Below are 14,691 nucleotides of genomic sequence, written 5' to 3' on the forward strand. Positions count from 1 at the left end.
CCTGCCTTCTTGTTTTCCTTTAAGTCTTCTCTGTTGTGTTATCTTTTTGTTTGTTTCTTGTGCAAGTATAACTCACCACTTTTGCCAAACATTTAGACAACCGGACATGTTGTACAAAGGATTGTCTTACATAATAATAATAATTACTTCCACTTATATAGCACTTCTCATAAAAGATTTATATCAAAGTGCTTTACAATATTGAGGCAAGTAAAATTAAACAGAGAAATGACAAGAGAAAAAAAAGGTGAAATTATTAAACGTAAGATAACAAGGTAAGGTAACAATTTAAGAACTGGGTTGAATATGCCTTTTCCATTAGATTGATTCTTTATGATCTTTATTCTTGACAGTCGAGTCCACGTAGGCTCCCCTGTCACCATGCATCTCTTACATGTTTCTTAATGATCTTTATCCGTGACAGTCACTTGGCCAGTCGAGTGCACGTCGGCTCCCCTGTCACCATGCATCTCTTACATGTTTCTTAATGATCTTTATCCTTGACAGTCACTTGGCCAGTCGAGTCCATGTCGGCTCCCCCGTCACCATGCACCTCTTGAGGATACCAGAACCCCAACCGGTGGATGATAGGGAGGACAAGCCCACCTTCCCCAAGAAGCCTCTCAACTGGGAGGAAGACATGCAGTTGTATTCACAATTCTTAGACAGAAAGGTAGGGGCACCCCTTCAAACCGTGGGATATTCAGAGCTGCCAACCATTACGTTTTTCCCAGAATTATTCCGTTTTTTTTTCTCAGACTACGGTAGTACGTTTTTTTTTCTCATAAAAATATGTTTTTTTATACATTTTTAATTTTTAATTTTTATGCCTCCGTTACGAAGTAGCCGGAGGCATTATGTTTTCGGGTTGTCCGTCCGTCCGTACGTCCGTACGTACGTACGTACGTACGTCTGTACGTACGTACGTCCCGTTCTCGTGATCGCGTTATCTGAAGAACTGGTTGATGGATTCCTGCCAAACTTTGGTCATGTATGTATCTTGTAGAGCCGATGAACTGATTAGATTTTGGGGTTACCAGGTCAAAGGTCAAAGGTCACAGGGCTCATTATGTATGCAAAACGAGCTCGTGATCGCGTTATCTGAAGAACTGGTTGATGGATTCCTGCCAAACTTTGGTCATGTATGTATCTTGTAGAGCCGATGAACTGATTAGATTTTGGGGTCACGAGGTCAAAGGTCAAAGGTCACAGGGCTCATTATGTATGCAAAACGAGCTCGTGATCGCATTATCTGAAGAACCGATTGATGGATTGCTGCCAAACTTAGGTCATGTATGTTACTTGCAAAGCCAAAAAACTGATTAGATTTTGAGGTCACGAGGTCAAAGGTCAAAGGCCACAGGGCTCATTATGTATGCAAAACGAGCTTGTGATCGCGTTATCTGAAGAACCGATTGATGGATTGCTGCCAAACTTAGGTCATGTATGTTACTTGCAGAGCCGATGAACTGATTAGATGTAGGGGTCACAAGGTCAAAGTTCAAAGATCACAGGGCACATTATGTATGCAAAAACAGCTCGTGATCGCGTTATCTCAAGAACCGATTGATGGATTCCTGCCAACTTAGGTCATGTATGTTTCTTGCAGAGCCAATGAACTGAGTAGATTCTTGGTTCATAAGGTCAAAGGTCATGGGCTCATTATGTATGCAAAAATAGCTTGTAATCACAATATTCTGAAAACCTGTTAATGGATTACAATTGAACTTGAATTCGAAAAATTTCTTCTGTTTTGGTTTGTAAAATTGCTCTATGACGGAGGCATCATTTTCGACTGCGCGCAGTCGAAGTTCCATCTAGTTAATTTAATTTTTTAAACAAAACGTTACCCAGATGCCCTAAAATGTTGATCACAACTTCAATAGAAAACTTCAATAGAGATTTATCAAGAGTATGAATTTAAAAAGTAAACGAAAAAAAGTGAAAGGCGTAAATATTCTCAAAAAGAATTAAACGCTGATAATACCGAAAAATCAACAACAAATAACTACCTACTTGTAAATAAACTATAGGTCCTAATGTGGAAATAACAGCATGAGGAATGGACATTTCTATCGCTTAAAATTCCTGTTTTTTGCTGTCATGGTTCCTTTTTTGGGTTGCACAAGGTTGGCAACTCTGGGTATTGGTCTGCATGGCTGCCAATCAGTCCTATTTCGGAAGAAGGATTCCTCTTGCAGTGAAACCTCTATATAATGACCACTCAAGGGAGACAAGAAAAGTGGTCTTTATAAGCAGGTGTTCTTTATGTAAAGGTTTTTTAGTACACATTTCAGTGAGAAACCTTATTCAATGGAAACAGAGAATGTGGTCTTTCTATGCAGGTGGTCACTAAAGCAGGTTTGACTGTATGTTGGTGTCAAATTCATGTCATGGACCCTAGATTCCTCTCTCTTTCTGAAAAATCCTGTATGAAAACTATACAAAATAGACTCTGTTCCTAATCTTGCTTTAGATATCCATAATTTTTGTTGGGAAAGGTGGACATGTATGGGTCTGTTCTCACACTAATCAGGGTCCCTAGCTAGTCTTGAAATATGGGAATAGCTTGAAATAGTTCCCTTGTTTTCTAGTCAGGGAAAAGTCTGGGAATTTGAGAGAAGAATCACTCCCAGCGGGGGGAAATAGAAAGTTCATTGTTTCCAAAAGAAAGAAAGAAAAAATGCAAACTACATATCTACTGGATAATAGGCAGGTAAATTAGTTGAAATAATGAACATGGACAAAACTCTGTCAGGGGAAATCGGCCGAGAATCAGGATTTTCTTTCTTCATGAAATGCTCGGAACTCTGCTATAAATAGAGGCCTAGCAATTGCTTTTCCAAGCCTTTTTAGTTGAAGAAATAGGCTGAAGTGTAGAACAAGCAATGGCCTATGCTATATTAAAATGAAAGGTTATCAAGTAGAAGCTACATGTATTGCTAGGGATATTGCTATGTCAGGCATGCAAGTTGGGAGCAGGTATTGTTTGTAAGTTTATAATTGGGTTATAAATACCCTCCAACATCAGCTCAATTAAACTGTCTTGCAGGATAGTGCACAAGTGTAGTTTATGCACCAGGGAACAAGTTCAGGGTTTATAATCAAAACTGGTATGTTACATGGAAATATACTAATGTCTAATGCCCCACATACAGTACCGGTACATACATATATACCAGCTGCAAGTTTTATGGTGCATGTACATACATAAACTACATTAAACACAAACCTTTTAAGACGTCATGCCTTCTCCTTCTCTCTTCATTGGCTTTACACATCAGAAGCCTTACAAGATGATGAATGGAAGACCAGAAGCAAAACAAGCTGCCTTATGCCATGAGCTTATGTCATTTGTGTTATGAAATGTTAAAGCAGAAGCCATACATGTATATTACACAAGGATACTGAAAATAAAGGGCAGGTCACAAACGTCTTTTTAGATAAGTTACTCTATGACAAAAACAAATTGTGTCATGATGCTTCCATGTATTGAAAATTACTGCCATTTTCACAGCCATAAACTAGAGAAAGTACAGGGTGGTGTCAATTATGATTTAGCTATTTTGCAGCCTGAAACTTTTAAGAAAGAATTTGATCCACTTGCCAAACTTTGCGCTTGTTTCATGTGTGCTATTAAAGGTTTCTGGTTTTACAGAAAATCAGTACTGCGAGCTCATTAGCATAAATCAATGATACCGCTTCTACATAGATGGCTTATCTCATTACCGTAATCCTGGCTGTTGATATGTCACCGACCCTTTACAGATCAGTATGAATAGCACATTATTAGATAGATGTACATCTCAAAAGGGTTTTGATGACCTATTCACTGCATCATGGTTTGGAAGTTTGATTGATTGTAGTGTTAGAATATTTGTGGTGTTTAAAAAAAAGAGAGATGAAGATATCTTCTTGACAAATCTAAAGTATCAGTGTATATTTACGATGGACATCAGTGTTTTGATAAGAGATGTGGATCTGATAATCATACCATCTTCTTAAATGATTAAAGAGGTTCATCTGGTTGGTGAAAATTAGTTCTTCACAATCAGAAGAAAACATATGTGTTTTGGTAAGCTTTCGCTTGCTGTATTGCAAACTTCTTCAGACCTATGTCGTAGCTTGCACAGTTGCTGATGCAGAATGCCGATATGGTACAATGGGATTGTACGCTGAACAAACTGGAACAAAAGCAGCATACTTTCACGTGACAGGAATAGGTCCACCAGATGGATAAGAGAGGCTGCATATATATGTACTAAAAGTGACACATGCATGAACAAAGACTTGGGACAATACAACCTTTCTACAACATACGTTACCATTGTACCATATCATTGTACTGCATCAGCAAAGGGCCAGTTACAACATAGGAAGCTTGCAGCACAGCGAGTGAAAGCTTATTAAAACAAATACGTTTTCTAAAGACTGTGTAGCCTATAACCCAGAGCTCAAAGCATTTCTTTTCTGTCATTGTTCCCTTACCCAGGAGGAGCTCAAAGGCGACCATGCAACCTACATGAGGCATCACCCAGAGCTCAAGGCGCTCCTCGCCGACTTCCTGCAGTTCCTGCTTCTCCGGAAACCTGAGGACATCGTGACCTTCGCTGCCGACTACTTCTCCTCCTTCTCAGCTTCCACCAAATCCGGCTCTGCCTTCGCCACCTCACAGGAACCCCGCTTCACCCAGAGGCCCACCTCACCTCACAAGAAGCAAGGAGCGTACAGCACAACGTCCAGCCACTAGTCCATGTTTGTAGACCCATTTGTGTATTCCATTAATCCTCAAGAAACTTTGGAACAGGAACCCCGCTTCACCCAGAGGCCCACCTCACCTTACAAGAAGCAAGGAACGTACAGCACAACGTCCAGCCACTAGTCCATGTTTGTAGACCCATTTGTGTATTCCATTAATCCTCAAGAAACTGTGGAACAGGAACCCCGCTTCACCCAGAGACCCACCTCACCTCACAAGAAGCAAGGAGCATACAGCACAAAGCCAGCCACTAGTCCATGTTTGCAGACCCATTTGTGTATTTCATTCATCATCAAGAAACTGGGGAACAGGAACCCCGCTTCACCCAGAGGCCCACCTCACCTTACAAGAAGCAAGGAAGGAGCATACAGCACAAAGCCAGCTACTAGTCCATGTTTGCAGACCCATTTGTGTAATCCATTAATCTTCAAGAAACTATGGAACAGGAACCCGCTTCACCCAGAGGCCCTCCTCATCTTACAAGAAGCAAGGAGCGTACAGCACAACGTCCAGCCACTAGTCCATGTTTGTAGACCCATTTGTCTATTCTGTCAATCCTGAAACTCTGAAGTGCTGACTGACCCACCAGATTCCTTCTTCTGCCCTCTATTGGAGAATACTTGTGTACCTAGGACAGCCAACTGTGATGGGTGATAATTTAGACTGTTGAGTGCTGCAGTAATTGTAGATTGCAGATGTTAAAAACCAAATGATGTATTCAATGAAGTCCCATAGTTCTCATACCTTTAGAATTTTGAAAGCATTTGTTTGAAAGCATTTTTCGACAAATCTTATGACTTTTGTTTCTTAAATCCGACTTTCAGAATCACAGGAAAGGTACAGTAACAAGGTAAATACCCAAATGCAAATCTACATGAACTCTATTGTACATTAATATGTACATGTAGCTGTTTGATGTCATATAGAGGCTGGTTTGGTCCCATTACATGCTACCTCAATTCTTATTGCATTGAAGCATTAATACTGTTCCCTATTTATTCCAAAACACTCCTTAAGTATGACCACATGTTTTTTTTACTTCAAATTCATCTTCAAACAAGGACCAAACTGGGGTCCAAAGTTCCAAAAACAGTTGTAAATCAATCTGATTTCGAATTGAAAGATCCATATTTTATATATATATGTGGATCGTGCACATGATCTCAAACACTGGAAGTTACATCCAAGATTCTTTAGGCTTACATTTAAAACCATTGCCCTTTTGTCGACCACGAATATCAATGAGTCAGAATTACAAGGACTCAGATATTTGTTTCTAATTCATCATGTCATCGCCATGGAAATGGTCTGGTGTGTCTAGTCACTGCCGAGGGCCCTGTTTCATACAACTTTTTTTAAAATCAAGATCAAGATATGATCATTGTTATAAGCTACAGAAATCCTTACATTTGATTGGCTACTGGCAGATTTGCCACAGATCTATAGCAGATGTCATTGATAACAAGTTTTATGTAACGGGCCCCAGATATAGTTTGCAGGCAGGCACAAAGCCTGGTCAGTCATTGGTGTTACACAGTGTCTGAACTGTAAGACTACTTGGCGATGGCTCTGTGGTAGAGCAGTCATCTCATAACCGGGAGGTCCAGGGTTCGAAACCAAGTCAATGCGCTCATGCCCTTTCTTTGGTAAGGCATGCATCCTCATTACCTAGTCTCTCAGAGAGGACTTAAAGCTGTCAGGTCCCCTGGTTGTTTACTTTAAATACAAGCATATACATGCTTTCTTAGCAGTCAGGTAAAAGAATCATCATCAAACCAACTTATAATAACAGACTGCACAATCTACTGCACCCCATAGGCCTTGTACTGTAGCCGCTCCTGGCTCAGCCAGAGACTGACAATTAAAGTTACTGGCTCTATCTCGACTGGATGGAATTGTGTTGAAATGTCAACTCATTGTCTGTACCTGCAGGCATGCTTGGAGAGCAGTTAATGTTGCAGGTTCAAGTCCCTCTTGGGGCCCGTTTCACAAAGCCTCTTTTCAATAATAAAAAATCACAAAAATCAGTGACAAATCTGCTTATAACCAATCAGAAGCAAGGATTTCAGTAGCTTATGACAAAAACTGTCATTTGTCACTGATGACAAGTTTTGTGAAACGCCACCCAGGTTTCCATTTTTCCTTGTTTTTTTCTCATTCAAATGCAGATGAGGCACACACTCTCAGATTCTGGGAGTTACAAAAAAACAAAAACAAAACATATTTTGTAGTGGAAATTTCTTCTTTACACCATTGTATTCTGTCTACCTGTATTCCTAAGTTTTCCTTGTATGTTTTGAGACTCCTAGAAATGCCAGATTTGTTTGTCTACCTATAATTTGTTTGCTGAGCGCTAGAAGGAAGTTATTAAACTCTGTTTGAGTATATGAGTTAACACCCTTCTCACTCCAAATAGATGATTTATTGAAAGAAGTTATTCATTTAAATACTTCTGTTCTTTATTCTGGCTGGGTACTGGTTAGCATCACAAAGAGGGACCATGAATTGTTGTTGTTTTTGTTTTGAAGTTTTTCATTCTGCTTCATAGTGGTTCAATTGCAGTTTGAAAAAAACCTATTGTGAGCCCTTAAACTCACAAATGGGTCTTTGCATGGCACTTTTTGTATTGTATATACTATATAATAATGTAGATGAGAGTGAAAAATTCACATTTGTACAGAGAGAAAGAAGAAGATTGTATGATTCAGTTTAGAATTTGATACATAGTCAGAGTGTATCGTTGTACAGTGTAGATAGATCTAGTCTAATGCATTCTTTATTCATGAAGAGCTTTTTCGTAGTGTTGATGAAGACAGATAAAGCATTCAACTATTTACGACGAGAAATATATTTATACCATATTCGTTGCAAAATGGATTAGGGTTTCCATTTTACTCACAACCACATGTACAATCTATAAATTGTTTAAAATTAGTTCTTTGAAATTAATTTCCATCCTATAATGTTTCAAATATATCTACTTGGTCAACTATTTCAGATGAGAAGGATAAATGTTTATCATATCCTGTGCAGAAATGGAGAAGGGTTTCAATTTTACTCACATTTATCTACAGATGAGAGAATACTTGAAAGGAAAATATCAATCCCGTAAAATGTTTTAAACTTGTATTCTTGGTTAATATTTCAGATGAGAAAGTTATATTTATATCATATCTGTTGCACAAATTGATGTAGATTTATTTTGATTTCAGATTTAAAAAAAAAGTCTTTAGGGGGGAAAATGCTGTTTCTTTTTAAGAAATTCCAACTTTTTTGAGAATATGATTTAAAAGAAAATAATTTAACGATGAGCTACTTCTGTTATACACTGCTTATATTATGAGCATGGTGCTATTATGTACAAAACATGTCATCTCCCTTGATACATTAAAACAAGTGAAACAAAAAAATATACCTTGCTGTATGAAAAGGGTAACCTTCTTACAATTCATTTGGAATATCAAAATACATATATTGACTGCTTTGAGGGCCATTGCTAAAACTATTGCCTAAGGTGATCTCAAAACTACTGTAAGCCAAGATGTAATTGAGGGGTATAAGTGCAGTCTCGAGATCCTAAAGGAGCTATAGTTGTAATCGTGACCCCCCAAAAATGCATTCAATATTTGCTTTAAATACTGCATACTCAAAATTCTCAAAAAGAGATATTTTTACAAAATATGCATGTCAAAGGGTATTTATTTGTAGAAAGGTATGAATAAACATGTCTAGAACATTTATGCAACCATCGCATCCTTGCATGGCTAGTAGAACTATACCAGGTCAAATATTTTTGATATACTGCCCAGCAGCCAGTAGCAAATTTCATGCCTGAAGTTTTGACCAATCAGAGGCCTAGAATCTTGACATGTGATATATAATAGTAATGTTTCACCCTTCTCATTGTGAGTTAGCCAATATGGCATCCAACAGATTGTCTGCATAGGACTTCAAGGGCATTTAAGGCCTTTATAATCTCTCCATCAATTGTCTACTTTTCTCATATACCATAGTAAAATATTAAAAATGGGCCTTTTTCACTTAAATGAGAAAAATATTTAAATTTTTCATAAATGTGTGCATAATGAAATTCTGTTTTTCTTTGTCATTAAATTATGAAGAGATGCATTGCCTGTGTGAAGTGTCGTATATTATTTTTAGTTATCTATCTGGGCTGTAGAAAGTGGGGCCCTCCCGTGGAAAAAAAAGAAGTTTAAAACATGTTAATTTTACCTTTCTTTGGAGATGGGCCCCCTCCCCTGCCGCTCAAGGGGAGGGGGGGGGGTGTGATTTTTCAAATTGCCGAGAGCCCCCCCCCCCCCCACAAAAAAGTAGTGCTCACTAAGAGAGAGAGAGAGAGAGAGAGAGAGAGAGAGAGAGAGAGAGAGAGAGATGTACAATAAGGAGGGAAATATATTGAAGAGAAAAGGGGGAATAATATGAAGATAGAGAGATAAACAAAGAAAAGGGGGACAGAGAGAGAGAGAGAGAAAGAATGTACATTAAAGAGGGAAATATATTGAAGAGGAAAGAGAGGGCGATCTAATAGAGAGATATACAAAGGAAAGAGGGAGAGAAAGAGAGAGAGAGAGAGAGAGAGAGAGAGGACGTACAATAAAGAGGGAAATATAAAGAAGAGAAAATAGAGGGAAATATAATGTGAAGATAGAGAGATATACAAAGGAAAGGGGGAGAGAAAGAGAAATAGAGAGAGAGAGAGAAAGAGGGAAATATATTGAAGAGAAAAGAGAGAGGGAATATAATGTGAAGATAGAGAGATATACAAAGGAAAGAGTGAGAGAAAGAGAGAGCCTCAGAGAAAGGATGTACTGTACAATAAAGAGGGAAATATATTAAGAGAAAAGAGAGGGGGAATATAATGTGAAGATAGAGAGATATACAAAGGAAAGGGGCAGAGAAAGAGAAATAGAGAGAGAGAAAGAGAGGGAAATATATTGAAGAGAAAAGAGAGGGGGAATACATGTGAAGATAGAGAGATATATTAAGGAAAGAGGGAGATAAAAAGAGATCTAGAAAGGATATACAATAAAGAGGGAAATATATTATTGAAGAGAAAAGAGAAGGGGAAGATAATGTGAAGATAGAGAGATATACAAAGGAAAGGGGGAGAGAAATAGAGAGAAAGAGGTAAATATATTAAAGAGACTCGATCGGGGGGAATATGTGAAGAAAGAAAAGATCTAGGGGTCTGGGGGGCGGGGGGGGGGGGGGGATTTGAAGATAAAGGTCGAAAAATACAAAGAAATGGAGTTGGAGAGAGCGAACAGTGAGAATGACAGGATTTACATTCTTATCACTTGCATTATTGAGACATTAAACACCATAAGTAATTGATTTCGTTGGGCGGACAGTATAGGCCAAGTTGATGATCATAATAATTATTTGCATGGTTTTTATCCTCCAACGTACCTCCAAGTGAAGATTCATATCGACAAGATATAAGATTGTGTTTGTTATTTGTTTTATTTATCCTTATTGAAAAGACCTATATATTTTACCAAATGCAAAGCATTTATACTAGCTAGTATAAATATGGCTCACAGACTGTTGGATATAAATAGGGACCAGAAATTGATTGACAAAACGACCTTTGCCACTAGTTTGCTAGCTATAGGAAATAACATGTGTGCCTATAGACCGAAAGCTTCAGTCTCTGATATCGACGGTGGTTCCGCTGAGATTGCTTCTGGCTCCACTGACCGCCTCTTTACAACAAATGTCAGTTTTATTAAAGAAATGACCCATATCAGACGGTTATTTCTGTCTAGTGTGCCTACAGCTGCATGCAGCCTATACTATAGCCAAGAAAGTTCGCCAGCTAGCTAGTGCAGAATATTTGATCAACAATTTGTAAACACAGCGGCGGTGATTGTCATACTTGGATTGTATTGGTATAAAGGTGAGCAAGCGTAGTTTGTTTACGGTTAGGTTTCATGCATAGGAGTGTGGGAACCAGTATCACTCAAGCAATGTTCCAGTACAACACAAGGTGTCGAGTACCAGAAGGTTTTGTATTATTAAGGCTTTAAACTTGAGTGATATCATGTAAGTCATTGCACTGTGTTATTATTATTAAGACAAGTAAAGTATAGGTAAATCATATACACTCTTTGTGTTTACATCATCCACATAACTGTTATTATTGTTACTTTTAATTTAATCAACAGCAGTAAACCTTGAACTATGTCGTGTTTGTCCGATGAAATCATTCGTGAGTTCAGGGAGAATGGGGCCGTGTGTTTGCGGCAGGCGTTCAGCAAGGACTGGCTAGAGGTTGCAGAGAGGGGGATCAATAGGAACATGAAGGAGCCTGGAGAGAACGTGGAGGTCTTACAGAGCGAAGGGGAAGGGACGGGCAGATACTTCACAGACTTTGCTAACTGGTGGAGGATATCAGAATTTCAGGAGTTTGTGAGGAAGTCTCCAGCTGCAGAGATCTGCGGGAAACTGATGGGAAGCAAGGTGATTAATTTAGGATGGTGGTGAAGAATGTGATGATGATAGTGATTGTTATTAGGATGATAATGATAATGATAATGATGATGATGATAATGAAAGGTGATGAAGAGAATATATATGATAGAAGAATGATGATGATGATGATGATGATGTAAATGGCTAATGGCTATATTAAAGAGAAGGTTGAGTTCTGGGAAGAGGTGAAAAATAATTTGTGAGCATCATTCTTATTATGCAAGTGTGGAAGAACATCAGTTAAGAAATGTTCCCTGAAAAGCATGGCTCTTCAAATGCCTTCATATTCTAAATATGCATGTAACATCGTAAAAATCGGGGGAGGGGGGGGGGGGGGGGGGCCGGGGGCCGGCTTTTTACGCCACGTGTTCATGTAGTTCCATATACATCTTTCTGTGTGTTTGTAACTTTACCAAGACTTGGCCAAATTTCTTATTTTTTATCATTTTGATGATTCCAGAACCTTGCAATACACACAAATTCTTATATGCTAGATGATCAACCTTTTCTGGTCGGTTCCACACCGTTTCTTTCACAATGCAATCGCATGACCAAAACTCAACTTCATCTTTAAAGATCATATGATGATGGTGACAGTTAATATTCTATCTGTTTTCTATAATGTGATTATGCTGGTGGTGGTGGTGGTTGTCAGGTGATAGTGATGATGACGATGCTGGTAAATGGTGGAGATAATGATGGTGATGATGGTAGGGCTGGTGATATACATGTAGGCCTATTATATACAGAGTTTGGCCAACTCAGTTTCACTGGGACACAACATGGCGTATTTTCTTTTGTTTTACAAGTGCTTTCCCAACAAAGCAGTAGTCGTCATATTGTGTCCAACTCAAACCTGGTAGGCCAAACTCTATGTATAGATGGCTCTGGGCCTAATGGTATGTGATGATGAGGTAATTTAGAATGATAACATGTTTATATTTCTCCTCACTCTACTAGCATGTAGTGTTCTACCATGAGCTGGTAGTGAGTAAGGAACCAGGAACAGATCGCATCACACCGTGGCATCAAGACCAACCCTACTTCCCAGTTGATGGGGACCAGGTGAGTTAGAGAGAGAGATCGAGAGGTATTCAGATTTCAGAGGGAGAAAGGAAGAGAGAGGAAGAGCGAGCAAGGAGTGTGAAGGCACGAGAGAGGGAGAGAGAGAAATAGAGAGAGAGGGAGAGAGCGAGCAAGGAGTGAGGGCAAGAGAGAGGAATTGAGATGGAGATACTAAAGGTAAAGAATGAGGGAGAGACTAGGGGGAGAGTCAGAAGGAGACAAACAAAAGGAGAGAAGGGGGAGGGACAGACAGAGAGAGAAAGGGAAAAGGCTAGACAAATTGTGTGAGAGAGAGAGAGAGAGAGAGAGAGAGAGGGAGAGAGAGAGAGGAGGGACAGAAAAAACAAGGGGGTGAGAGGATATGTGTGTCAAATGCAATTTGATTTTACAGTTGCACACGTTGTAGTTCCTGGACAGCTAACTGACGTGTATAGGCCTTTACTCTGATGATTTGACAAAACATTGGTTTCTACATCCATCTCTTAGAAATGAAATTGTCATGTGATTGTCATCGTCCTTTTCCCAGGTCTGTGCAATATGGCTGCCTGTTGACCCCGTTGCCAAGGAAACCTGTGTGACATACATTAAGGGGTCACATCGTTGGGGCAAATGGTTCTACCCTCAAAGGTTCAAGACGTTCTCGGACTACGAAGCGGACAATGAGGAGTCATGTGACACTCATGAATGGACGAGCCTGTCGGACATGAAGTTAGATACCACTCTTGATCAGTATGAGTTACTCAGTTGGGACCTTCAGGTATGTACTAGTGTACTTAAAGGAGGGGCGGGGGGGGGGGGGGGGGGGGGGGGGGGAGGATATGTCCCTCCTGACAAAGTTCCAAAATAAATGAAGTCACTTTTTTATACTGGTATATATTTGGCAGGTTCAATAGCAAAAATCTTTAAGTCAAAGAACAGACACAGCCCGAAAAAATTTAGACACATTTGCAAATGACTTACTTTTTCTTCCCAAACATATTAGCCCAAATTCACAAAGGAGGTTTATGTGCGTCATATGATGCGTTTTGACGTGTTTCAGACCAAGGTTTGTTCACAAACCTCCTTTGTGAATTCGGGCCATTATCTTGGATGTTTTCTTGGATGAGCCCCCACCCCCGTAGCGCAATCCAGGGCCTTCAAAAAGTGGAGCACAGTAAAAGCTGATATGTGGTGCCCCACCCAAGCCAGTAGAGCAGTCTGGATATCTTTTGGGTTAAATCTACCCCGATATTAAGTAATTGCATTTTATACAGGCAAAACAGTATTTAATTTTCAAAGTTGTAATCTATCAAATATGAATTGGCGACTCTAAGAGATTAACATGTATCTTGCTGGCACCTCTTTGGTTTGTACTAAAAAAAAGGACTTAAAATTTGATTTCCTTGAATACTAACGGAGGAAAAGTTTTATTTGACAGAGGTGGTGTTCATTAGCACGTGTTCAATAATATAGTTAAAACATTGAATTAATTTGTCAAAGGTTTCAGTGCCATTATAGTTTATATAAAAATGTAGTTAACTTTCTCCTCTTTCACAACAACCTTACAATTCATCTTTTATTTTACCTCTGAATACTATAGACATCTTTTTTTCCTTCTCAATATTTCTGGTTCTCATCCATTCCATTATAGCGCTTAGAGACTTAGGTGGTAAGCGCTTTATAAGCACCGTTATTATTATTATATATTCTAGCCTGGTGACTGCATCGTCTTCCACCTCCGTACCCTGCACATGGCCCCTGCCAATCATTCTCGTCGGGTCCCGCGTCGCGTTCTCTCCACTCGCTGGGCAGGGGACGATGTTACCGGCACGAGACGCCCCTGGAAGACCACGGATATTTACACCAAGGACTTGGTGCCCGGGAAACCCATCGCCAGTGAAAGATATCCCATAGTTTGGAGAGCAGAAAACAGTGTGGGAGGTATTTAGGTGCTGTCAACCCACAGCAGTTCAAAGTTGTCTTAAAGGGCAATCCAACCCTTGTTATAAGTTGATTTGAATGGAAGCAGAAAAAGTAATAGAAACAGAACGGCAAAAGTTTGAAATGAATCGGACCAATAGTAAGGAAGTTAAAAAACGATTGTAATAAGAGATATTCTAAGTCTACGCGAATCTCAAATTGGTAGTTTGGTCAGTGGATTGTGACGTAGGACATGAATAATTCTCCTATTTGCCGTGTACACAAATATTAATTTAGTTAAGTTCCTTCTCCCTTGGGGTGCTAACCAAAATATATTATAGATAGCATATTATTTTAGGTCCTCTAAAACAGAACAGACCCTTCAGAGCCATGACTTTTTGAAAGATATAAATTGTATTCATTTTATATGTTGGAACAGATGGGAAAGTAGTCCGGCAGTACATCACATTGAC

The 14,691-nt window shown here is 39.2% G+C and overlaps 1 protein-coding gene and 1 long non-coding RNA gene across 4 annotated transcripts in view; both read left to right on the forward strand.

The window, feature by feature from the left end:
* Nucleotides 1–7,968, forward strand: part of LOC588685 (ciliogenesis-associated TTC17-interacting protein) — a 52,114-nt gene extending 44,146 nt beyond the window's left edge. Inside the window, exons 9-10 of the mRNA XM_030990510.1 lie at nt 508–673; nt 4,493–7,968. Coding sequence (XP_030846370.1) covers nt 508–673; nt 4,493–4,750 — 424 coding nt within the window. The 3' untranslated portion in view covers nt 4,751–7,968. The remainder of the gene's footprint in view (nt 1–507; nt 674–4,492) is intronic.
* Nucleotides 7,969–10,297: 2,329 nt separating this feature from the next.
* LOC762774 lies at nt 10,298–14,691 on the forward strand. Of its 3 annotated transcripts, none has more exons than XR_004064961.1 (5): nt 10,298–10,679; nt 10,951–11,242; nt 12,215–12,319; nt 12,846–13,076; nt 14,011–14,691. It is a non-coding gene; the product is annotated as an uncharacterized LOC762774 (long non-coding RNA). The 3 variants fall into 3 exon arrangements; XR_004064960.1 differs by having other exon boundaries at nt 10,299–10,679; nt 10,948–11,242; XR_004064962.1 differs by lacking the exon at nt 10,298–10,679 and adding an exon at nt 10,689–10,786 and having other exon boundaries at nt 10,948–11,242.

Source organism: Strongylocentrotus purpuratus, unplaced genomic scaffold, assembly GCF_000002235.5.
Source record: "Strongylocentrotus purpuratus isolate Spur 01 unplaced genomic scaffold, Spur_5.0 spur5_scaffold_19, whole genome shotgun sequence".
Classification (NCBI taxonomy): domain Eukaryota; kingdom Metazoa; phylum Echinodermata; class Echinoidea; order Camarodonta; family Strongylocentrotidae; genus Strongylocentrotus; species Strongylocentrotus purpuratus.